Genomic DNA, 26,401 nt, shown 5'->3' with positions numbered 1-26,401 from the left:
TTCTCCCTCCTGCCCGAGACTACTCACTGTATGTAAGTGTAGGCTGATGGGACACTTTCTGTTGGAAGGTGACCCATTATATGTACATTATACACTGCTTCATCAGTGAACCTTATAAGAGCACTGCCATGATAGCCTAGGCTAAACGCCATAGGAAGTGGCACGTCCATGCCATGATTGACTCTTTCAGTAGCCCACACCCCAGCCTCCAAGGCTACTGTTGGTCTCCTGGCATCTTCTCCAACCAATCCCATCTTCTAGTTAGGAATCGAGCCTTCCCATTGGCTGTTGCCTCATTTATGACATCATTCTCCCTCCAACCCTACCAGCACCTGGTAGAATCTTGGTGTTTCCATGGTGATGACTGTAAACAAATTTGGATCATCACAGGTCCAGGTGACCAGTGACCAGTGAGTGCTGTCTGATACTGGACACACTTGCCACTGAGGTCAGCTGATCAGACAAAGCCGACCGATTATCTTGCTCCATTGTTCTTTGGATTGCTGATCCTCTCCCCTTGACCATGTCAGGTAAGGATAGAGACTTTAAAACATGTGATCTTCTCCACTGACTTTTACTATACTAGTAAATCTTTACTGAATGTGGATACTATTGATGTTGATATAGATATCTAAATTTGAATGTCACATTTAGCTTTGGTTCTTACTAAGTATGTGATTTTAGACAGAAAGTTTATTCTCAAGTGTTTTCCATCCACCTCAAGGAGTGAACAGTGTCACTATGCTTGGGGTCTGTACTGTTGGGTTTTCAGAGGAAAGTGAACAGGGAATAAAATCAGGCCCTTTTGGATGGTATTAAACTACAGAGACACGGGAACATGAACAAGGCGCTCAGAGATCTAGCACTCCACACCACTGATGAGACAGTCTCCCCCCACTACTGTTTCCAGTCTTAGTTTAAAATTCAGGGCGACTCTAACAGTATTGGTCACACCACAGATGGTGGCACACAACTATAATCACAACATAGAGAGAACTGGGTGGTATGGAGGACAGTTCAAGTCTAACATGCTCTACACTGGCCTCTCTCTACACTCACCAAATGAATATTGACTATGGACAAAATGGCGACTGCCATGGTGTGCAGTTACTTGGACTTCCCTGGATTAAACATGGAGAGTGGAAGAGAATAAGAGGACTGTGGAATCTGAGAAGGCAGTTGTTGTACTGAAAGAAATATTGACGGTGTTGCTGGAAGGACAGACCCACAGGAAGTCAGGGAAGGGGGCAAACACAGTACGGGTCTAGAAAGTATATAAATATAAGAAGGCACACTGCAGAGGGGACCCAGGTGGTCAACAATGGTAGTTTAGAACACAATGTTGAAGACGACCACAGAGTATAATCAAAGCAGACAAGGCATTGTCATTTCCCAAGCCATATTTAACCCAACGTACTGTTCAGATTAGTCTTTACAAAGGTTCCCTGGCACATATAGAAAGAATATCCTGATCTGGTCCCTGGCTCTTACACTCCATCCAGACCACTTTCTGCCCAGTTCCCCATGTCTCATGTGCACTGGTGGTATTGGATTGGATCAACTGGGGCTGCGAAGTCCAGTCAGTTAGAGTCTGACCATGGCAACTGACACGCTGTTGTGAAGGGGAATTCTCACAAGGATTCCCCCTTAGAAGAGATATAAAAATTAACAGTTACTGAGGAGCAGTTAAGAAAACAATTTAATCAACAGATATTAAATTGAGAAGCAATCATATTCAGAGATGATCCCCATAAAACATTAGCAGTCTCAAGAGGACACACTAAACTGGTGCAAACAAGAAGAAATGTTGTCAGTAGGCTGTATTTCTGAAATCATATTTGAATAATGCTTAAAAGTTATAAAATTATAAGAGATCCTCATTTGTACAAGAAATGCAAGGGAAAAAAAGAGAGAGGGGAAAGGAATAATTACCTAAATTCCTTACTCATTTGTTAAACATCATTTCAGAAAAAAACTCAATAAAATAGAGATTGGCCTGGTGGTCATGGCAGGGGCTCCAGCACCAGCACTTTAGAGGCAGAAGCAGACCTGTCTGTGTGATTTCAAAGCCAGACTGATCAACGTAGAGTGAGTTTAGGTCACTCTATACTGTAAGATCTGCAGTGAACAGGACAAAGTTCCAGGTATGGAATATGCCTATGGGTCTCTTCCCAATAATAACCTCTGTTGTAGAATGTATTTGCGAGGAAGTGTCCCAACAGGCATTATTATATTACAATCAGGAAAAAGAAGCATCGTGTCTAGATCTGAGTGAGGATTAAGGCAGATTGACCAGGATTTCCATGCCCACACAGGAGAAAGCAGAAAGTTCATCTAGTGATTGTCATCCTACATAGCACCACCGATCGATCTTAACCCATTTGCTTGGGATATGTAAGGGAACATAGGTGCTAGACTCTCCCACTCAGTACAACCTGGAGATAACACAGTCCCTCCCAGGGGATAGAAAGCTTCCATCTCAAATTTGTCCAACTCTCTCTTGCTTCCTACAGAAAATTGCCAAAGTGTACCTTTCACTGGGACAGAATGTGCTCTGCAGCCCTCTGTGCCTGTGCTGAGGAATGCCACACCCTCAGCAGGAAGTGTGTGCAATTTCTATGGGGTCTGTACCCCAGCTGTGAGCTCAGCATGGCTCCTGTCATCAGACTCCAGCACATGCTGCCAGCAGCTCACGGACAGAGCCTGTCTTTACCAACGAGCTGGCACGACCATGCTGACTAAGCCAACTGACCAGAACCAGATCTCTACTTCGACATTTTTCTATCCAAGTGTTCTCCACTGGGATCTCAGAGAAAGCACCACCAGAAGGGAAGCTCCATTCCTGGATGCCCCTTTAACTGTCATTGACCAGAATACCACCCCCTCATCTCGGTCTATAACAGCCCAGTGTGATAATACTTTCCATATCAATGCATTACCGCCATCCTATCCAACACTCTCTGCCTGCCTTGTACAGGCAACACCATCAAATGGACCAGATCAACGATATATCCTGGCACCTTGCTACCTGCATGGAAGTCAGGTCTATTACATTGACCAGAACAGCCTGGGTCCTCCGATGGCTGAAGAATCCTGGCAGTGCCAGCAGGCCTATGGCTCTGTGTCCTGCTCTGGGAATCAGGCTTCCTCTCTGCACCCAGAGATGGTGATGGCACTACAGGACATTCATCCAAGGAACATCCAAACACCTTTCTCCACCTCTCCCATCTACTGGCCCTCATCTGCTCAAACCATGCCAGACACCAGTCTTCAAGGTGAGTAAAGCCAGGAGAATTGGTGTGTGATCAGCCCTCAGAGGAGACACAGCTCTACATTTCAGAAGTGGATGTCCACACAGAGGAAGAATGGGAGTCCTGACATGTTGGCTGTGGCTCAGGCTCATTACCCCTATATTCAGTCTCTATAATGAAAAAGAATACAGGAAAGTGAGTGACATCCAACCTTCATTAGACATGTCCAAGGACCACACCACAGGAACGCATTTCACTGCCAACGCTAATCAGCCCCACGTACCAGCTCACTAAAATCACCTCCTTCCTAATCTGTCTCCAGATTCTAGACGACACCAAGAATTTTTTTCTGTTTTTGTACCACTAAGTTTCCCCGAGTTGAAACTAGCATCTAGAGAAATGGAACCCTGATCTGACCTGGAGGAAGTCTTCTCCCACACTCCTAGTGTCTGCTGTGACATTCTCTAACACTTAAGATGTAGTGACAGTTTGCTCTGACCTGTGTAATATTGATAAGCAGGATTGAAGCATCTTGCCCTATCTGTCTCGCTCAACCTCTCTCTGTCTTTGTCTCTGTCTCTTTTCTTCCTCTAGATCTCTCTTCCACTTTCTCTTTCTCATTTTCTTTTTCTTTCTGAATCTTCAGCAGTGACCCAAGGCCAAGACTATGTAGACATGTTCTCTGTTACAAAGTTGAAGCTAAAAGCTACTACAGTCTTACATTTTCACATCACTAACTAAAATTCTGTGAAACGTGGAGCTTAAGGAATATCAGGGCTTTTGAACCGCTCACCTTTCAGAATTGAGGAACTGATATGGATACCTAAACCCATATAAAAATCCAGGCTTCAAGGCCATATAAGTAATACAATGAACAGAAAGAGACTGGTAGAGATGAGTAAGATTAGGAAATAGTGAGCAACACAACCTGTCTCAGAGCAAACTCCCAAGGCAATGAGAGGCACTGTTCCAAAGGAAAATGGGGGAGAAAGGGAAGAACGCACACCAAGGAATTCTGTCACCTCCCCATGATCACTAAGCATGTACACACCACACAATCACAAGAGAAAACATGATCTCACACGGTCATGAGAAACAAATGAGTAGTTACTATGTGTCTCCAAAGAGGGCTGCTTTCCCTGCTCCTCCAGCAGAACTCATAGCAATGCCTGCAACGCTGCTGCAGGATCCTCAGTGCTCAGGTGCACTGAAGGGGGGGGTAGCATCTCACTTACCAGGCACTGACTTTGAACTTCCTCTCTTTCAGTGGTGGAGAGGGAGACGACCCTGGGGTGACACCTTCAGAGCAGACACTGTGTCTGCTGCAGAATCCAGACCTCAGCAATGCCTGCACCCAGGATGCCCATATGACGACAGCACCTGTCAGTGGGGACAGGTCATTAACTGCCCTCATGCACAGTCCTTCTGAATTCCTGGCCCTGCCTCCAGCCCCAAGCCTGGAAAAGACACAGAAGAACAATGCAGATGAAATGAATGCTGAGCAATCAACACCTCTGGATTCCTATGAGCGCACAAAATGTAACCAAGACGCATCACCCCTCCCTTTAGCACACCCCGGCATGCAGCAGCCCTTGAACTACAGTGATGTTGGGAGCCTGAGACAGAAGCTAGCTTCTCAAAATGTCACTTTGGGAAACAATGGCCTTGGTCTGGAAGACCCTGAGGCTCTGCAGAGTGTCATGGAGTCTAGCAATGACTTTACAGACATGACTACTCTGGTGGCAGATATTCACCTTCCCCAACTCTTAAACTCCATCACTGACCTTGACCAAATGGAAGATCACACTGCAAGCCAAACCAAAGACTCCAAAGACATCAGGAGGGATCAGGCCCAGTCACGCACCAGCATCTTTAATGGACAATCTGAACTAGACATCAAGGAAAGCCAGAAAGTCTCTGATGTGTTTCATGGAGCTCTTCAGGCCAGAACCCATCACGAGGATATGCTGAAGGAAGATGATCCTGGAACCATAGACAACATGGCCAACCACGTGCAGAGCAAATCTCAGATATTTGTACCCAAGAGGCCCAGCGTCGCAAGGGCACAGGGGAAAGAAAAGGCCAAGGAGACCAGAGAAAACAGCTCCAAGAAAACAGAGGAGCTGAAGCCATTGAGTCACAGAGTCAAGGCAGAAGAGAAGCCCGCCATCCCCAAGACCAAGAGGAAGAGAAATCCACCCGAGCTCAGCCATGACAGCTTTAAGAAGCCTCGAACTCACCTCGGCATGCACATGCTGGCATCCGTGCAGGTCTTTCACCCACTGGGGAAGAAGAGTGAGAGGAAAACTGGCGTCTCCTCCTCCCGGGCTCCGCTGAACTTCAGCAGCAACAAAGATCCCAGGACGGGTCCTGATACCACATCACTGCTGGATATGCCACGTGAGGGCCAAAGCCTTGACAAAATCCCGGGCAAGATTCAGAGACCAGGGAGCAGTGCTCACAAGCGGTGTCCATCTCTGTCCCTGGATGAGCTGCCCCCACATGGGAAGGTCAAGTTAGTACCTCTTCCTTTCCCAGTCCTGGACAAGCCTCAAACCAAACCTGTTTCTAGAAAGCTTCTCTCCCTGGCTTCACGCAGGCCCAATGTGGCTTACCCAGTGAGGCCTCACTCCCACTCAGCTCAGCCTCCCACGCTCAAGCCATCCCAACCAGCTCCTGCCAGCACATCACTGATGGCCTCTGACAAGCCAGCTCTGCCAAACGGCACCAGTGCCACACGAGCCAACATAACCAAGCCCATCCAGTCTTGCACTGGGCCTCAGGTGGCTGCCTCTTTGCCTGCACCCTACAGAGCATCATCTCACACTTCACTCCACAGGGAGCCTCTTTCTGCTGCCAGCAACAAGGCCCTCTCATCTCCCAAAGCTAAAATCCAATACCTGCTGCTAGACTTCAGTTGCCAACCCATCCCATGGAGGAAAGTGGACATTCCAGGGCCAGTCATCTCACAGCCCATCACTGAAGAGCAGAGGCCAGAGAGGGAGGCCATGAAGAGGCAGGCTCAACAGGAGCGAGAGAATGCTGCCAAGTGTACCTCCCTGGGAAAACCACAGCTTTTCCTTCAGAGGGAGAAAGATATGGAAATTTCAAGATATTATGGCTATGCAGGGTAAGTGCTTCCCAAACCTTTGGGACACAACGCTGTTCATCATACACAGGTAAGATGTAGATACACATAGATATTCATGCATACATGAAGCTTAGAGGCTTAACCTAATGTGTAGATATGTAGATACATACATAGTAATGCAGAATAATATTTAGATATATCCATATATATGAATGGAAAGACATAGTTTATAAATTTATAAATATTTGAAGACACTATAATTGACTGTAGAAACTTAAGACTGTGATTTTATCCATGAGTATATAGAGAGGGCTTTGATGTCTTCCTTAGAACTTTACTATTATTAATTTATGTTTACTAGTTATGTAATAATACATGTTACATAGATACAACATATGCTATAAGTCAGTGGTACTACTTATTTAATGTTAAAGCTGTAGCAAAAAGCTCTAGCGGCAATAAGATTATTTTCCTGGACTTTAATTTTCAGGATCCTAGGTTGATGTGGAAATCCCCTCTGTATGCTGTGAATATGTTTTATTACCATTGGTCATTAATGAGTAAAGCTGTTTCAGCCAATGACTGAGCAGGTCAAAGCTAGGTAGAAAATTCGAGCTGAGATATAGAGAGAAAGCAGGCAAACTCAAAAAGATGCCATGTAGCTGCCGAAGGAGAAAGATGCCTGAATGCCAGAACATTGCCAATAGGTCACAGACTCACGGTGAGAACAGATTAATATTACTTGGCTTTATTAAGATGTTAGAGTTAACCAGGAATATGCTGGGGTCATTGGCCGAACAGTACTGTAATTAATGTGGTTTCTGTGTGATTATTCGGGTCAGAGTTACTAAACATGATAAGTTTCCTAGAGTGTATACTGTAAACTGAACACACTCCTGCTGTCACCACACTTTCTCCCATTATGAACCTCAAACACGAGCCCTTTAAACATCAGTACTCTGCCATAGAGATCTGCCTGCATTTTCATGATATGAAACATAGAGTCCATGTATGCATAATCAAGATCCTACCTTGAAAGAAATTCTTCAAGGCAAGTATCTTTCTGATATGGGTTGATTTGGATTACTGGGTTTATCTCAAATTGTATCAATCTTTGAAATTATCCATTTAACATGTTCATTTCTCGTGTGTGTGTGTGTGTGTGTGTGTGTGTTGTCCACATGAGCTACTGTGTAACAAATGTGTGGAGTGCTCACAGAGGCCAAATCTGGGCATCAGGTCTCTGGAGTCTGGAATTAAGAGAGACTGAAAACCATCATGAGGTGCTCTGAATTCGACCTGGGGACTCTGCGAGAAAATCAAGTGTTCTTGTCTAAGAAGCCATCTCATCACACCCAAGTTGAGTACACATAATGCAAACAACATAACCTTAGCCTCTCTATTGCTGCAAAGACTTGACTGTCTACGAACATCACATGTTTTTCACCCATGGAAACACTGTTGGACACCATGCCTGGTTCCCTGATGTACTGTAGACAGTGCTGCAATCAACACTGACGGGCAAGTGCCTCTCTAATGTCCCGAGTTCTTTGGGAAGGTGCACATGAACCATGGGGTGGGCCAGATGCAGGCTTTGGTGGTCCCGGAACACTGACAGCCAGTCAGGATGGAAAACGTCCAATCCCCAGCAGAAGTAGATAGCATTCCTCAATGTGAATTCCCATTAGCAGCATTGGTCACTTTTTCCAGTCGGCCTTGAATGGCATCCACTGGAGGTTCACTATGCATTTCCCTGATTCCTCCTGAATCAGAACATTTGGATGTACTCACCCTCAGTTTTTCCAAAATCTGTGAGAACAGTCTTTTTCTATCCCCTTTAATACCTGTGTTGTCTTCTTTCTTATGATTTACTTATTTAATTCTAAATCATCGAGATATTAATCTTCTAACTGAGCTATCAGTAGCAAAGATTTCACTTGGTTTTCAAGAAAAAACCCTCAAATAATGGCTTCTCTTGCTGGCAAAGAATCCTTTACTTCCCTGAGCAACCATTGATCAACTGACATTTGATCGCCTGATATTTTCCTCCATCCTGACCTGTCCCTGCATCTTAACCTCCTTGCACTATTCTGTGCTCTAACTATTTCAGAGTTTGTAACACATTGTCCTCTGAGGCATATGGCATTAACCTTGTATCGGGTGACACATAAGAAATAGAATTAATTTATTTATAAGTTTAGTTTCTTGAGACAATGTTTCTCTTCATATCACTGAATATTTGGGAACTGACCTCACTAATCAGGCTAGCCTTGAAATCACAAAGATCTGCCTGACACTGCCTTTGTAATGCCTTTGCCTGTGTCCCTGCCTCAAGAGTGCTGGGACTAAAGGAATGCACCAAAATCACAGGTGAAAGCACCTTCCTTTCTGTATATGTGGGTCACCGATTTCCCCACCATGATTATGTGAGGATGTATGTTAGCAACAGTACATTTTTGATAGCTACCAAAAGTCACAGAGGCTGAACTGCTTGCGCTTACAACTGTAATTCCACACAGATTCATTGTTCTGAAAAATTGCTACTCAAACAGAGATCATAGGAACGCCTTCCCCATCACTATAACGGCCTAAGTGGAGAGGGCACAGAAGGAGGGGAGCATCTCACTTACCAGTGACTAACTTCTTCCTTGACTCTTTTTCAGTGTTGGAGAAGGGGGTGTCCCTGGGACTGACACCTCAGGACAGACAGTCCATCAGTTGCAGTCCACAATATTGCTAGTATTCCACCCTGCATTCACAGATGAGGATGCCACCTGTTGATAGGGACAGGTCATTGACTGCCCCCATCCAAAGGTCTCCAGAATTCCTGTTCTTGCCAACAGCTCCCAACCTAGGGGGGGGGGGAAGGAAAACAATGTGAATGAGATGACAGCCAATCTATCAATGCTTAAGGATCCCTTAAAGGCACACAGGGAACCTAGTCCAATCACTTCTCTCTTTAGCACACCCCAACTTGCAGCACATACTGTGCTTTACTGACACTAACACCCTGAGGCAGAAGCTTGCAGTTGATCATAGCTCCTTGAGAAGAAGCACCTTTGGCCATCATGAGCCTAGGACATGCACACTGTGATGGTCTCCAGCATAGACTTTGCTGACATGACTACACCGGGGCCAGATATTCACCTTCCACAATTTTTCAAATAACTCAATGTATTAAACATGTTCAGAGATGCACAGCATCCTTATCCAAAGACTCCATAGTCATCAGGAGGGAATAAGCTGGGGCTCATGAGCAAGACAAAACCAAGAGGACCAGAGAAAACAGCTTCAAGAAAACAGAGGAGCTGAAGCAGTTTAGGAAGAGTCAAGTCAGAAGAGAAGCACACCATCCCAGGACCAAAAGGAGGAGGAATCCACCTGTGCTCAGCCACCACAGCTTCAAGAAGCCTCGAACCCACCCCAGCATGCACACACGGGAGTCCGGGAAGGGCTTTCACCTCTTGTGGGGGAAGTGAGAGAAGAAAACTGGCCTCCCCTGAAATTCCTGCTACTCTGTACTCTATTATTACAAGAGTTTATTGAACTTTGATCTCTGGGGGAGTGGCATTGAATATTCGCAGGGTGACATTTATTCACTTTCTTTTAGTTCCTGGAGAGAGAGTTCTCTCCAAAGCACTCTATGTCCTGGTAATAACATCATAGACCAGGTTAGCCTTGAACTCAGTGATCTGCTAGACTCTGCCTCTGCCGCTTCCTCTGTCTTTTGAGTCCCTGCCTCAAGAGTGCTGGAACTAAAAATATGATTCAACAATCCAGGTAGAATCAAGATTCTTTCTGTACATGTGGATCACCAGGTTTCCCAGCATGATTTGATGAAGAGTCCACGTGTTGTAGGCCAAGGCAATTCTTGCTGCTGACCTAAAATCACAAGAGACTTTACTGAATGTATTGACTTAGCTGCATGGATTTACAACTGCAACTCAACTCAGATTCTTTTTTCTGACAGTACCTTTGTTTCCCTTGTAGGCTGGACTTCTGACAATGCCTATCTACTTCCAGATAGTACAACATCTGGATTTGACTCAAGGAATGTATTCAACCTGTCCCTAGATATTTATGGTGTTTGTATTTTCTCAATATGCAATCCCCAGCTACTGTGTAGACACAATACTGTCCATTCTAACAAAGCCTATGTGCTGTCAAGAGTCACTGGTCTAGATAAATATAACAAAGCCAGCAGGAAAGGATCCCACAACCTGTATCCAAGCATCCTGATAGGGGCACGATTGACTACAAGAGAATGAAGGAGAGCAATAGTTTAGGGAGGTACCTTGTTTGATCACTCTTTCTGTGTTTTTTAACTACAGAACTTGGGACTCCATGAGTCTACTGGGCTTCACTGTACTCCTCAGAAAAACAGAAAGGCATTTGAATGGATATACATTCATGTTAAGATTATTATTTTAATCTTTATGTTTTCAAATTAAGTGCCTTGTAGAATAACACTTGTTGAACAAAGCTCAGGAATTATTTTACATATTAAAGCATTTAACAAAAAGATGTACTGAATTCTTCTCATGGACTTTAAGTCTCACTGTACTATTTATTCAATGAACAGATTTTATTCTGTATATTGTCTACTGACAACAGCACTCAGTTCCCACTACCTGGCCATTCCTTAGCTCTCGCCAAATATCTTAGGAAATGTTCTTCTGCTTTATAGGACTGCTTACAATTTCATGAATGTCTATAGGTAGAGATGTGTCACCAAGGATCCACATAGTGAGACAGGATAAGAAGATGTTTCTGTGGGACTGGATACATTTGGTACAATATAATTATCTCGAGTTCCAAGGATTCTCCTGCAATCACCTTGACTGCATTCATTGTTTCTACTGTAATGAGTTCCACTGTGTGCAACATCACGTATTTCTTATCATTTGCTCTGCTACTGGACACCAAGTTCAGGCCCTAACACAGGTATCCTCATCCTGAACAAACTGCAATATACAGCAATGTGCAGAGCAATAATCCATCCAACGCCTTGGAACAGCATGGACAGGAGGAGTGGTAGACCTGCTTTGGTGTTTAAAGACACTGTATATTGAAATACACAGAGGGTACAATACTTCACCTTACACCCACCAACTGATTTGCTGCTCCTACGGAAGCAATACTTGCAAGTCCCCAACTTTCAGATAACCCCCCACTTCTTATATTCTGTACCATCTAGAAAGATCAAGTCCAACTGATCTTAGCTAAAATATCTCAATGGGATAGTCATTTTATTATGGGGTAAAATACCAGGCTACACTACTCTACCTGAGTGCATTAGCTCTTACATACAAACCACTGCACTCCTGCTTGCATCACAGTCCCTGATATTTGGATGGACTGCATTCTGCATGATCCATTTTGGCATAAGAGGCAATCATCTCACCACAACAGCAGCCACAGCCACTTAGTATCAGCAGCCAAAACTTTTACAGTTTTTCCATCAGCACCAAAAGCACACAGAAAAGGAAGTCGAGAAAGGAGACAGACTGGAGCAGTTCCATCTACACCTGCAGCTGCACTAATCTCACGCAGAAGCACAAAGGTTTAGAAGGGAAATGCAAAGGCCTATCCTTTTCCTTCAATAAAACAGTAAAAGTTCCCTTCCCACTGTGACCTGTGATCCTCTGAGCCACAGGAGATTCTGTTGTACATCACGGCACAACAGAGGGGTGGGAGGAGGGGGAGAAGAGTGGGAGGAGGGGGAGGGAAAGGGGAGGCTGTGAGGAGGTGGAAATTTGTTTTTTTTCTTTTTTTATTCTTCTTTTATCAATAAAAAAATGTTAAAAAAAATTCCCTTCTATGAAAGCCAGCCTGCTAGCAGAAAGGGAGGTTACAGTTCAGTCCAAGTCTGACTTCTAGATATCCTACAACTGAAACAGAGGGACAATCATCTACTTCTTACTCATACCAAATAAAAGGATCCAAAGAGCTTCATCTTTTGGGAGGTCTTGAAGAGTTTCTTGACCAGCATCTCCTGAGTCTTAAGATCATTTCTGGGACATAGAATATAGGAGGCATAAAGCTTCAGTGAGTGCCATATTCCACTCATTCAGGGTCCCATTTCTCAACTTCTCTAACTTACTTTTGCTCTCTTTGGAGATGCTATCCATAATTTTCAGGCACTGTGACGATACCATGGTACCACCGACGATAAGAAATGTTTCGTACACATGTGAGCAGTCTCTGCCTGTCCCGGTGCCCTCGCCTGAGGCCTTTACTCTGGGCTTTTGGTGCCTCCCAGAGCTCGGGGCCTCCCCCGGGACAAGCTTGGGACCAACAACCTGTGACCGCCCCCACGTGTTCAATGCGGCCATCTGGAACCAAGAGCGACTAATTTGTGAGTTCACCTGGGTTGGATAGCCTTCCCATTAAGCCCAGAGAGCTCCCGCTCTCTTTGGTGCCTCCTGGGTAAGGTTGCCGATTCCTCCCCCCTCCGCCCGGCCTTCCACCCTCGGCTAGACCTGTTTTTTTATCCGCGCCTGGGAGCTCGGAGCTCCCAGTTCTATCTTTTTCTGTTTTCTTTCTGATCTCTTTTCTGTCCTCTTTACGGGCTCCATACATGGCGAGCGCCTCTCGGCTGCAACAGGCAGCCCCCAAAGGCTTAAGTGCCTCCTCCTAGCCGGGATTATTCCCCATCAGAAGCTAGGTTCGGGTCAGTTAGGCTATAGCAAGGCCCCCTGGTTGCTCGGACGCCTGTAATTAGGGCTGCTTTGTTCGTGGCACCTCCGTGTGCCTTCTGCGGATAGTTTCACGGTTCTAGCCATGGGTGCTAAGACTTCTAAAACGGTTCCCCTCGCCTCCCCATTGGGGCAGCTGCTGGAAGCTCTGAAACCTCATGCCCTAATTCCCTCCGTGAAGTTATATACATTAATCCGTCTTTATTCTAAAACTTGGCCAAAGTACAATTTACAGGGTTCCTTCAGGTGGCCTTCTCAGGGTTCATTTGACCCCGATATTTTACAGGAATTGGCTAACTTCTGTCACCGTTCGGCTAAATGGAAAGAAATGATGTACATCATGGCATTTTTCTACATGGCCATTAAGATTGACCCCTCTGTTGCCTCTCACTGTTCACCTGCACACATGTTCTTATCAATGCCATCCCTCCAGGAACCCTCTGCTCCTGCCATGGATCCTGCGGACATACCTCCAGCCCCCACCCCCCAGGCCTCGAGGGGCCACTCGCTCTCGCTCTCCCCAGTCGAGTGACAGCAACAGCTCACCCATTCCTCTTTCCTCCAAGGTCTCTTCTAGGCACAGGAAGGACACACCTAACACCTCTAACCTTTCCCCTTCCAGATCCCCAAAAAGTCCCATTCCAGATCTGCAAGGACTTCGCATAGCCCCTCCTATAGAGTCCCTCATACATATTCGTCCAACAGGTCGCACAAGCAGCTGGAGGCTTCCCACTGCCACAGGTCACACAGGCAGCCAAAAGCATCTTCGGACTCCTCTCAGTCTCCTCTCCACCCTACTCCACCCCCTCTATCTTCCAAAGCCCCTCTAGGCTCCCGGTGTCACTGATCACCATTCTCCCATTGTTAAAACAACCACACCTAAGGATATCAGGTTCCTAAAAGCCACAGCGGCCCCCTGTCAGATCTGCCAAAAGATAATGGCCCAGAGTTTACTTCCCAGATTTCTCAAAATCTGCCTAGGGCACTTGTGATCCCCTGGAACTTCCACACACTGTACCACCCTCAGTCTTCAGGTAAGGTAGAATGGACTAACTGCTCTTTAAAGGAAGCTCTCGTTAAGATGTCACAGGAACTCCACCTCGACTGGGTAAGGCTTCTGTCCCTTGCTCTTCTCAGGCTTCGGGCTCTCCCAAAGGGCCCCCTTTTCATTTCACCCTTGGAACTCATGTATGGGCAGCCGGTTTTAACCCCCGGCCTCTCATCGGGAACCTCTCTCCTTCCTGATCACCTGCTCACTCCCCTCCTTTTCCACTTACCTTCACTACTGTGGGACTTCACAGATCACTCATTACCTCAACCATGTGCTAATACATGTCCACCGCCGGTGAAAATAGGAGATAAGGTATTACTCTCACCTCCAGGCCAAGGTCCCTCACCTCTTTCCCCTAAATGGTAGGGTCCTTTCAGAGTAATTCTTCTAACCCCCACAGCTGCCAAGCTTGAAGGAATTCCCTATTGGATTCACCTGTCACATCTTAAACTGTTCATCTCCACGGCTCAAGATAATCCTTCATACACGGTAACTCAGACAGGACCTTGTTCTCTTAAGTTCCAAAGGATACCATGTTCAGCCCCCTCGACTCCAGTCTAAGGGAAATGGTGGTCCCATCTGTCATTTAATCCTCCTGTGTTAACACACCCTCCTTTTTAAATTCCTAAATAACCATCCAGCTGTCGTTACAGATATCATCATCAAATACGGAGTCAAGGGCTCAGGCGGTAAGCAGATTCTTAACAAAGTTCCTTGACATAATAGGTCAGTCGCTGACTGCAGCAGTGACCCCTGAAATGTTAAGGAATATACGGTCAAAATCTATTTTCTTTTAAGACACTTTCTTTAAGCTCTAGGAAGCCAGCCCGACCCACCTAAACAAATCAAACACAAAGCGGATCATTAACGGAATAAGTATCATTTAATTTTTTTTATCATTCTTAACCCCAGACCTCCTAAAACTCCTCCACCCCAAATTTCCCCTTTAATTTTCCAAACCTCCTCCCAAACCTCCTCTCCCCTTTAATTTTTTTCTCTCTAATAATGCGACTTTTGTCTTCCAGCAACTAAACTATGACCCAGATACTCAGGAAGAGCCAGACAGATGTGATTTCTTCAATCAGCCACCTTAAAAAGCCAGCAAACAGGACATTACCAACAGTACATCGCCAGAAAAATCGGACACTCCCTGGATCCCTCGACGCCCAAAGGACATCGTCAGAATAATTGGACACTCCCTGGATCCCTCGACTCCCAAAGCCAGCAGGAAGCAGTCATGAGAGACCGGGCTACGCCCCCTTTCCCTACCCTTTAAGACCCCCCACAATTTTTTTTAATAAAACCAAAAGGGTGAAATGTTGTTCCTTTTGCAGACTACAGCTCCCAGCATCCCCCTGGACTGGAAGCCGCAAAGGTGCAGGGCATTTCTCCCAGATGCCCGTGTGTTCCCCGTTAAAAACAGGGGTTACCACGAGCTCTCTCTCTCTCTCTCTGCCCCTCTCTCCTTTCGACTCTGCACACCTGTCCCTTACTTGTTGTTACCCCAACATTAAAGTGCACCCACGTGGGACTGCCGCGTGTCTGTGTCCTCGTCCTAACCCCGCATCGCCGTGTGTCTCGCGTAACGTCTCCACTCTCTAATCCCACAGACAGACAAACAAGACAAAAAAGAATAACAGAAGCAACAAGAAGACAAGTGTCTTAGAGTTCATCAACATGCACGCAGCACACCGAGCCCTGACCTTGCACATAGTCACAAAGGAACACTTTGATCTCTTCCTTGGGTCATGGACAGATGCTCATGGCACAAAAGCCAGACGGACGGGAATGGCCTATCACCTGAGTTCCCTCAACAGCAGTTCTCCCTCCTGCCCGAGACTACTCACTGTATGTAAGTGTAGGCTGATGGGACACTTTCTGTTGGAAGGTGACCCATTATATGTACATTATACACTGCTTCATCAGTGAACCTTATAAGAGCACTGCCATGATAGCCTAGGCTAAACGCCATAGGAAGTGGCACGTCCATGCCATGATTGACTCTTTCAGTAGCCCACACCCCAGCCTCCAAGGCTACTGTTGGTCTCCTGGCATCTTCTCCAACCAATCCCATCTTCTAGTTAGGAATCGAGCCTTCCCATTGGCTGTTGCCTCATTTATGACATCATTCTCCCTCCAACCCTACCAGCACCTGGTAGAATCTTGGTGTTTCCATGGTGATGACTGTAAACAAATTTGGATCATCACAGGTCCAGGTGACCAGTGACCAGTGAGTGCTGTCTGATACTGGACACACTTGCCCCTGAGGTCAGCTGATCAGACAAAGCCGACCGATTATCTTGCTCCATTGTTCTTTGGATTGCTGATCCTCTCCCCTTGACCATGTCAGGTAAGGATAGAGACTTTAAAACATGTGATCTTCTCCACTGACTTTTACTATACTAGTAAATCTTTACTGAATGTGGATACTATTGATGTTGATATAGATATCTAAATTTGAATGTCACATTTAGCTTTGGTTCTTACTAAGTATGTGATTTTAGACAGAAAGTTTATTCTCAAGTGTTTTCCATCCACCTCAAGGAGTGAACAGTGTCACTATGCTTGGGGTCTGTACTGTTGGGTTTTCAGAGGAAAGTGAACAGGGAATAAAATCAGGCCCTTTTGGATGGTATTAAACTACAGAGACACGGGAACATGAACAAGGCGCTCAGAGATCTAGCACTCCACACCACTGATGAGACAGTCTCCCCCCACTACTGTTTCCAGTCTTAGTTTAAAATTCAGGGCGACTCTAACAGTATTGGTCACACCACAGATGGTGGCACACAACTATAATCACAACATAGAGAGAACTGGGTGGTATGGAGGACAGTTCAAGTCTAACATGCTCTACACTGGCCTCTCTCTACACTCACCAAATGAATATTGACTATGGACAAAATGGCGACTGCCATGGTGTGCAGTTACTTGGACTTCCCTGGATTAAACATGGAGAGTGGAAGAGAATAAGAGGACTGTGGAACCTGAGAAGGCAGTTGTTGTACTGAAAGAAATATTGACGGTGTTGCTGGAAGGACAGACCCACAGGAAGTCAGGGAAGGGGGCAAACACAGTACGGGTCTAGAAAGTATATAAATATAAGAAGGCACACTGCAGAGGGGACCCAGGTGGTCAACAATGGTAGTTTAGAACACAATGTTGAAGACGACCACAGAGTATAATCAAAGCAGACAAGGCATTGTCATTTCCCAAGCCATATTTAACCCAACGTACTGTTTAGATTAGTCTGTACAAAGGTTCCCTGGCACATATAGAAAGAATATACTGATCTGGTCCCTGGCTCTTACACTCCATCCAGACCACTTTCTGCCCAGTTCCCCATGTCTCATGTGCACTGGTGGTGTTGGATTGGATCAACTGGGGCTGCGAAGTCCAGTCAGTTAGAGTCTGACCATGGCAACTGACACGCTGTTGTGAGGGGGAATTCTCACAAGGATTCCCCCTTAGAAGAGATATAAAAATTAACAGTTACTGAGGAGCAGTTAAGAAAACAATTTAATCAACAGATATTAAATTGAGAAGCAATCATATTCAGAGATGATCCCCATAAAACATTAGCAGTCTCAAGAGGACACACTAAACTGGTGCAAACAAGAAGAAATGTTGTCAGTAGGCTGTATTTCTGAAATCATATTTGAATAATGCTTAAAAGTTATAAAATTATAAGAGATCCTCATTTGTACAAGAAATGCAAGGGAAAAAAAGAGAGAGGGGAAAGGAATAATTACCTAAATTCCTTACTCATTTGTTAAACATCATTTCAGAAAAAAACTCAATAAAATAGAGATTGGCCTGGTGGTCATGGCAGGGGCTCCAGCACCAGCACTTTAGAGGCAGAAGCAGACCTGTCTGTGTGATTTCAAAGCCAGACTGATCAACGTAGAGTGAGTTTAGGTCACTCTATACTGTAAGATCTGCAGTGAACAGGACAAAGTTCCAGGTATGGAATATGCCTATGGGTCTCTTCCCAATAATAACCTCTGTTGTAGAATATATTTGCGAGGAAGTGTCCCAACAGGCATTATTATATTACAACCAGGAAAAAGAAGCATCGTGTCTAGATCTGAGTGAGGATTAAGGCAGATTGACCAGGATTTCCATGCCCACACAGGAGAAAGCAGAAAGTTCATCTAGTGATTGTCATCCTACATAGCACCACCGATCGATCTTAACCCATTTGCTTGGGATATGTAAGGGAACATAGGTGCTAGACTCTCCCACTCAGTACAACCTGGAGATAACACAGTCCCTCCCAGGGGATAGAAAGCTTCCATCTCAAATTTGTCCAACTCTCTCTTGCTTCCTACAGAAAATTGCCAAAGTGTACCTTTCACTGGGACAGAATGTGCTCTGCAGCCCTCTGTGCCTGTGCTGAGGAATGCCACACCCTCAGCAGGAAGTGTGTGCAATTTCTATGGGGTCTGTACCCCAGCTGTGAGCTCAGCATGGCTCCTGTCATCAGACTCCAGCACATGCTGCCAGCAGCTCACGGACAGTGCCTGTCTTTACCAACGAGCTGGCACGACCATGCTGACTAAGCCAACTGACCAGAACCAGATCTCTACTTCGACATTTTTCTATCCAAGTGTTCTCCACTGGGATCTCAGAGAAAGCACCACCAGAAGGGAAGCTCTGTTCCTGGATGCCCCTTTAACTGTCATTGACCAGAATACCACCCCCTCATCTCGGTCTATAACAGCCCAGTGTGATAATACTTTCCATATCAATGCATTACCGCCATCCTATCCAACACTCTCTGCCTGCCTTGTACAGGCAACACCATCAAATGGACCAGATCAACGATATATCCTGGCACCTTGCTACCTGCATGGAAGTCAGGTCTATTACATTGACCAGAACAGCCTGGGTCCTCCGATGGCTGAAGAATTCTGGCAGTGCCAGCAGGCCTATGGCTCTGTGTCCTACTCTGGGAATCAGGCTTCCTCTCTGCACCCAGAGATGGTGATGGCACTACAGGACATTCATCCAAGGAACATCCAAACACCTTTCTCCACCTCTCCCATCTACTGGCCCTCATCTGCTCAAACCATGCCAGACACCAGTCTTCAAGGTGAGTAAAGCCAGGAGAATTGGTGTGTGATCAACCCTCAGAGGAGACACAGCTCTACATTTCAGAAGTGGATGTCCACACAGAGGAAGAATGGGAGTCCTGACATGTTGGCTGTGGCTCAGGCTCATTACCCCTATATTCAGTCTCTATAATGAAAAAGAATACAGGAAAGTGAGTGACATCCAACCTTCATTAGACATGTCCAAGGACCACACCACAGGAACGCATTTCACTGCCAACGCTAATCAGCCCCATGCACCAGCTCCCTAAAATCACCTCCTTCCTAATCTGTCTCCAGATTCTAGACGACACCAAGAATTTTTTTCTGTTTTTGTACCACTAAGTTTCCCCGAGTTGAAACTAGCATCTAGAGAAATGGAACCCTGATCTGACCTGGAGGAAGTCTTCTCCCACACTCCTAGTGTCTGCTGTGACATTCTCTAACACTTAAGATGTAGTGACAGTTTGCTCTGACCTGTGTAATATTGATAAGCAGGATTGAAGCATCTTGCCCTATCTATCTCGCTCAACCTCTCTCTGTCTTTGTCTCTGTCTCTTTTCTTCCTCTAGATCTTTCTTCCACTTTCTCTTTCTCATTTTCTTTTTCTTTCTGAATCTTCAGCAGTGACCCAAGGCCAAGAGTATGTAGACATGTTCTCTGTTACAAAGTTGAAGCTAAAAGCTACTACAGTCTTACATTTTCACATCACTAACTAAAATTCTGTGAAACGTGGAGCTTAAGGAATATCAGGGCTTTTGAACCGCTCACCTTTCAGAATTGAGGAACTGATATGGATACCTAAACCCATATAAAAATCCAGGCTTCAAGGCCATATAAGTAATACAATGAACAGAAAGAGACTGGTAGAGATGAGTAAGATTAGGAAATAGTGAGCAACACAACCTGTCTCAGAGCAAACTCCCAAGGCAATGAGAGGCACTGTTCCAAAGGAAAATGGGGGAGAAAGGGAAGAACGCACACCAAGGAATTCTGTCACCTCCCCATGATCACTAAGCATGTACACACCACACAATCACAAGAGAAAACATGATCTCACACGGTCATGAGAAACAAATGAGTAGTTACTATGTGTCTCCAAAGAGGGCTGCTTTCCCTGCTCCTCCAGCAGAACTCATAGCAATGCCTGCAACGCTGCTGCAGGATCCTCAGTGCTCAGGTGCACTGAAGGGGGGGGTAGCATCTCACTTACCAGGCACTGACTTTGAACTTCCTCTCTTTCAGTGGTGGAGAGGGAGACGACCCTGGGTTTGACACCTTCAGAGCAGACACTGTGTCTGCTGCAGAATCCAGACCTCAGCAATGCCTGCACCCAGGATGCCCATATGACGACAGCACCTGTCAGTGGGGACAGGTCATTAACTGCCCTCATGCACAGTCCTTCTGAATTCCTGGCCCTGCCTCCAGCCCCAAGCCTGGAAAAGACACAGAAGAACAATGCAGATGAAATGAATGCTGAGCAATCAACACCTCTGGATTCCTATGAGCGCACAAAATGTAACCAAGACGCATCACCCCTCCCTTTAGCACACCCCGGCATGCAGCAGCCCTTGAACTACAGTGATGTTGGGAGCCTGAGACAGAAGCTAGCTTCTCAAAATGTCACTTTGGGAAACAATGGCCTTGGTCTGGAAGACCCTGAGGCTCTGCAGAGTGTCATGGAGTCTAGCAATGACTTTACAGACATGACTACTCTGGTGGCAGATATTCACCTTCCCCAACTCTTAAACTCCATCACTGACCTTGACCAAATGGAAGATCACACTGCAAGCCAAACCAAAGACTCCAAAGACATCAGGAGGGATCAGGCCCAGTCACGCACCAGCATCTTTAATGGACAATCTGAACTAGACATCAAGGAAAGCCAGAAAGTCTCTGATGTGTTTCATGGAGCTCTTCAGGCCAGAACCCATCACGAGGATATGCTGAAGGAAGATGATCCTGGAACCATAGACAACATGGCCAACCACGTGCAGAGCAAATCTCAGATATTTGTACCCAAGAGGCCCAGCGTCGCAAGGGCACAGGGGAAAGAAAAGGCCAAGGAGACCAGAGAAAACAGCTCCAAGAAAACAGAGGAGCTGAAGCCATTGAGTCACAGAGTCAAGGCAGAAGAGAAGCCCGCCATCCCCAAGACCAAGAGGAAGAGAAATCCACCCGAGCTCAGCCATGACAGCTTTAAGAAGCCTCGAACTCACCTCGGCATGCACATGCTGGCGTCCGTGCAGGTCTTTCACCCACTGGGGAAGAAGAGTGAGAGGAAAACTGGCGTCTCCTCCTCCCGGGCTCTGCTGAACTTCAGCAGCAACAAAGATCCCAGGACGGGTCCTGATACCACATCACTGCTGGATATGCCACGTGAGGGCCAAAGCCTTGACAAAAGCCCGGGCAAGATTCAGAGACCAGGGAGCAGTGCTCACAAGCGGTGTCCATCTCTGTCCCTGGATGAGCTGCCCCCACATGGGAAGGTCAAGTTAGTACCTCTTCCTTTCCCAGTCCTGGACAAGCCTCAAACCAAACCTGTTTCTAGAAAGCTTCTCTCCCTGGCTTCACGCAGGCCCAATGTGGCTTACCCAGTGAGGCCTCACTCCCACTCAGCTCAGCCTCCCACGCTCAAGCCATCCCAACCAGCTCCTGCCAGCACATCACTGATGGCCTCTGACAAGCCAGCTCTGCCAAACGGCACCAGTGCCACACGAGCCAACATAACCAAGCCCATCCAGTCTTGCACTGGGCCTCAGCCGGCTGCCTCTTTGCCTGCACCCTACAGAGCATCATCTCACACTTCACTCCACAGGGAGCCTCTTTCTGCTGCCAGCAACAAGGCCCTCTCATCTCCCAAAGCTAAAATCCAATACCTGCTGCTAGACTTCAGTTGCCAACCCATCCCATGGAGGAAAGTGGACATTCCAGGGCCAGTCATCTCACAGCCCATCACTGAAGAGCAGAGGCCAGAGAGGGAGGCCATGAAGAGGCAGGCTCAACAGGAGCGAGAGAATGCTGCCAAGTGTACCTCCCTGGGAAAACCACAGCTTTTCCTTCAGAGGGAGAAAGATATGGAAATTTCAAGATATTATGGCTATGCAGGGTAAGTGCTTCCCAAACCTTTGGGACACAACGCTGTTCATCATACACAGGTAAGATGTAGATACACATAGATATTCATGCATACATGAAGCTTAGAGGCTTAGCCTAATGTGTAGATATGTAGATACATACATAGTAATGCAGAATAATATTTAGATATATCCATATATATGAATGGAAAGACATAGTTTATAAATTTATAAATATTTGAAGACACTATAATTGACTGTAGAAACTTAAGACTGTGATTTTATCCATGAGTATATAGAGAGGGCTTTGATGTCTTCCTTAGAACTTTACTATTATTAATTTATGTTTACTAGTTATGTAATAATACATGTTACGTAGATACAACATATGCTATAAGTCAGTGGTACTACTTATTTAATGTTAAAGCTGTAGCAAAAAGCTCTAGCGGCAATAAGATTATTTTCCTGGACTTTAATTTTCAGGATCCTAGGATGATGTGGAAATCCCCTCTGTATGCTGTGAATATGTTTTATTACCATTGGTCATTAATGAGTAAAGCTGTTTCAGCCAAGGACTGAGCAGGTCAAAGCTAGGTAGGAAATTCGAGCTGAGATATAGAGAGAAAGCAGGCAAACTCAAAAAGATGCCATGTAGCTGCCGAAGGAGAAAGATGCCTGAATGCCAGAACATTGCCAATAGGTCACAGACTCACGGTGAGAACAGATTAATATTACTTGGCTTTATTAAGATGTTAGAGTTAACCAGGAATATGCTGGGGTCATTGGCCGAACAGTACTGTAATTAATGTGGTTTCTGTGTGATTATTCGGGTCAGAGTTACTAAACATGATAAGTTTCCTAGAGTGTATACTGTAAACTGAACACACTCCTGCTGTCACCACACTTTCTCCCATTATGAACCTCAAACACGAGCCCTTTAAACATCAGTACCATGCCATAGAGATCTGCCTGCATTTTCATGATATGAAACATAGAGTCCATGTATGCATAATCAAGATCCTACCTTGAAAGAAATTCTTCAAGGCAAGTATCTTTCTGATATGGGTTGATTTGGATTACTGGGTTTATCTCAAATTGTATCAATCTTTGAAATTATCCATTTAACATGTTCATTTCTCGTGTGTGTGTGTGTGTGTGTGTGTGTGTGTGTGTTGTCCACATGAGCTACTGTGTAACAAATGTGTGGAGTGCTCACAGAGGCAAAATCTGGGCATCAGGTCTCTGGAGTCTGGAATTAAGAGAGACTGAAAACCATCATGAGGTGCTCTGAATTCGACCTGGGGACTCTGCGAGAAAATCAAGTGTTCTTGTCTAAGAAGCCATCTCATCACACCCAAGTTGAGTACACATAATGCAAACAACATAACCTTAGCCTCTCTATTGCTGCAAAGACTTGACTGTCTACGAACATCACATGTTTTTCACCCATGGAAACACTGTTGGACACCATGCCTGGTTCCCTGATGTACTGTAGACAGTGCTGCAATCAACACTGATGGGCAAGTGCCTCTCTAATGTCCCGAGTTCTTTGGGAAGGTGCACATGAATCATGGGGTGGGCCAGATGCAGGCTTTGGTGGTCCCGGAACACTGACAGCCAGTCAGGATGGAAAACGTCCAATCCCCAGCAGAAGTAGATAGCATTCCTCAATGTGAATTCCCATTAGCAGCATTGGTCACTTTTTCCAGTCGGCCTTGAATGGCATCCACTGGAGGTTCACTATGCATTTCCCTGATTCCTCCTGAATCAGAACATTTGGATGTACTCACCCTCAGTTTTTCCAAAATCTGTGAGAACAGTCTTTTTCTATCCCCTTTAATACCTGTGTTGTCTTCTTTCTTATGATTTACTTATTTAATTCTAAATCATCGAGATATTAATCTTCTAACTGAGCTATCAGTAGCAAAGATTTCACTTGGTTTTCAAGAAAAAACCCTCAAATAATGGCTTCTCTCGCTGGCAAAGAATCCTTTACTTCCCTGAGCAACCATTGATCAACTGACATTTGATGGCCTGATATTTTCCTCCATCCTGACCTGTCCCTGCATCTTAACCTCCTTGCACTATTCTGTGCTCTAACTATTTCAGAGTTTGTAACACATTGTCCTCTGAGGCATATGGCATTAACCTTGTATCGGGTGACACATAAGAAATAGAATTAATTTATTTATAAGTTTAGTTTCTTGAGACAATGTTTCTCTTCATATCACTGAATATTTGGGAACTGACCTCACTAATCAGGCTAGCCTTGAAATCACAAAGATCTGCCTGACACTGCCTTTGTAATGCCTTTGCCTGTGTCCCTGCCTCAAGAGTGCTGGGACTAAAGGAATGCACCAAAATCACAGGTGAAAGCACCTTCCTTTCTGTATATGTGGGTCACCGATTTCCCCACCATGATTATGTGAGGATGTATGTTAGCAACAGTACATTTTTGATAGCTACCAAAAGTCACAGAGGCTGAACTGCTTGCGCTTACAACTGTAATTCCACACAGATTCATTGTTCTGAAAAATTGCTACTCAAGCAGAGATCATAGGAACGCCTTCCCCATCACTATAACGGCCTAAGTGGAGAGGGCACAGAAGGAGGGGAGCATCTCACTTACCAGTGACTAACTTCTTCCTTGACTCTTTTTCAGTGTTGGAGAAGGGGGTGTCCCTGGGACTGACACCTCAGGACAGACAGTCCATCAGTTGCAGTCCACAATATTGCTAGTATTCCACCCTGCATTCACAGATGAGGATGCCACCTGTTGATAGGGACAGGTCATTGACTGCCCCCATCCAAAGGTCTCCAGAATTCCTGTTCTTGCCAACAGCTCCCAACCTAGGGGGGGGGGGGAAGGAAAACAATGTGAATGAGATGACAGCCAATATATCAATGCTTAAGGATCCCTTAAAGGCACACAGGAAACCTAGTTCAATCACTTCTCTCTTTAGCACACCCCAACTTGCAGCACACACTGTGCTTTACTGACACTAACACCCTGAGGCAGAAGCTTGCAGTTGATCATAGCTCCTTGAGAAGAAGCACCTTTGGCCATCATGAGCCTGGACATGCACACTGTGATGGTCTCCAGCATAGACTTTGCTGACATGACTACACCGGGGCCAGATATTCACCTTCCACAATTTTTCAAATAACTCAATGTATTAAACATGTTCAGAGATGCACAGCATCCTTATACAAAGACTCCATAGTCATCAGGAGGGAATAAGCTGGGGCTCATGAGCAAGACAAAACCAAGAGGGCCAGAGAAAACAGCTTCAAGAAAACAGAGGATCTGAAGCAGTTTAGGAAGAGTCAAGTCAGAAGAGAAGCACACCATCCCAGGACCAAAAGGAGGAGGAATCCACCTGTGCTCAGCCACCACAGCTTCAAGAAGCCTCGAACCCACCCCAGCATGCACACGCGGGAGTCTGGGAAGGGCTTTCACCTCTTGTGGGGGAAGTGAGAGAAGAAAACTGGCCTCCCCTGAAATTTGTCAGCTATTCCTGCTACTCTGTACTCTATTATTACAAGAGTTTATTGAACTTTGATCTCTGGGGGAGTGGCATTGAATATTCGCAGGGTGACATTTATTCACTTTCTTTTAGTTCCTTGAGAGAGAGTTCTCTCCAAAGCGCTCTATGTCCTGGTAATAACATCATAGACCAGGTTAGCCTTGAACTCAGTGATCTGCTAGACTCTGCCTCTGCCGCTTCCTCTGTCTTTTGAGTCCCTGCCTCAAGAGTGCTGGAACTAAAAATATGCTTCAACAATCCAGGTAGAATCAAGATTCTTTCTGTACATGTGGATCACCAGGTTTCCCAGCATGATTTGATGAAGAGTCCACGTGTAGGCCAAGGCAATTCTTGCTGCTGACCTAAAATCACAAGAGACTTTACTGAATGTATTGACTTAGCTGCATGGATTTACAACTGCAACTCAACTCAGATTCTTTTTTCTGACAGTACCTTTGTTTCCCTTGTAGGCTGGACTTCTGACAATGCCTATCTACTTCCAGATAGTACAACATCTGGATTTGACTCAAGGAATGTATTCAACCTGTCCCTAGATATTTATGGTGTTTGTATTTTCTCAATATGCAATCCCCAGCTACTGTGTAGACACAAT

At 45.5% G+C, this 26,401-nt stretch overlaps 2 protein-coding genes across 2 annotated transcripts in view; both read left to right on the top strand.

Moving 5' to 3' along the window:
- Window positions 1–26,401, top strand: part of LOC142836859 (uncharacterized) — a 309,196-nt gene that overhangs the window by 78,017 nt on the left and 204,778 nt on the right.
- On the top strand, window positions 5,498–25,041 carry LOC142837120 (uncharacterized protein C2orf78 homolog). The gene is made up of 4 exons (XM_075952095.1): window positions 5,498–6,034; window positions 18,472–18,700; window positions 20,430–22,293; window positions 24,924–25,041. Exons 1-4 carry the CDS (start codon window positions 5,498–5,500, stop codon window positions 25,039–25,041), a joined length of 2,748 nt encoding a protein of 915 aa, XP_075808210.1.

Source organism: Microtus pennsylvanicus, chromosome 17 (genome assembly GCF_037038515.1).
Source record: "Microtus pennsylvanicus isolate mMicPen1 chromosome 17, mMicPen1.hap1, whole genome shotgun sequence".
Lineage (NCBI taxonomy): Eukaryota > Metazoa > Chordata > Mammalia > Rodentia > Cricetidae > Microtus > Microtus pennsylvanicus.
Note: the sequence above shows the minus strand (reverse complement) of the source record. Positions and strands in the feature narration are given on the sequence as shown.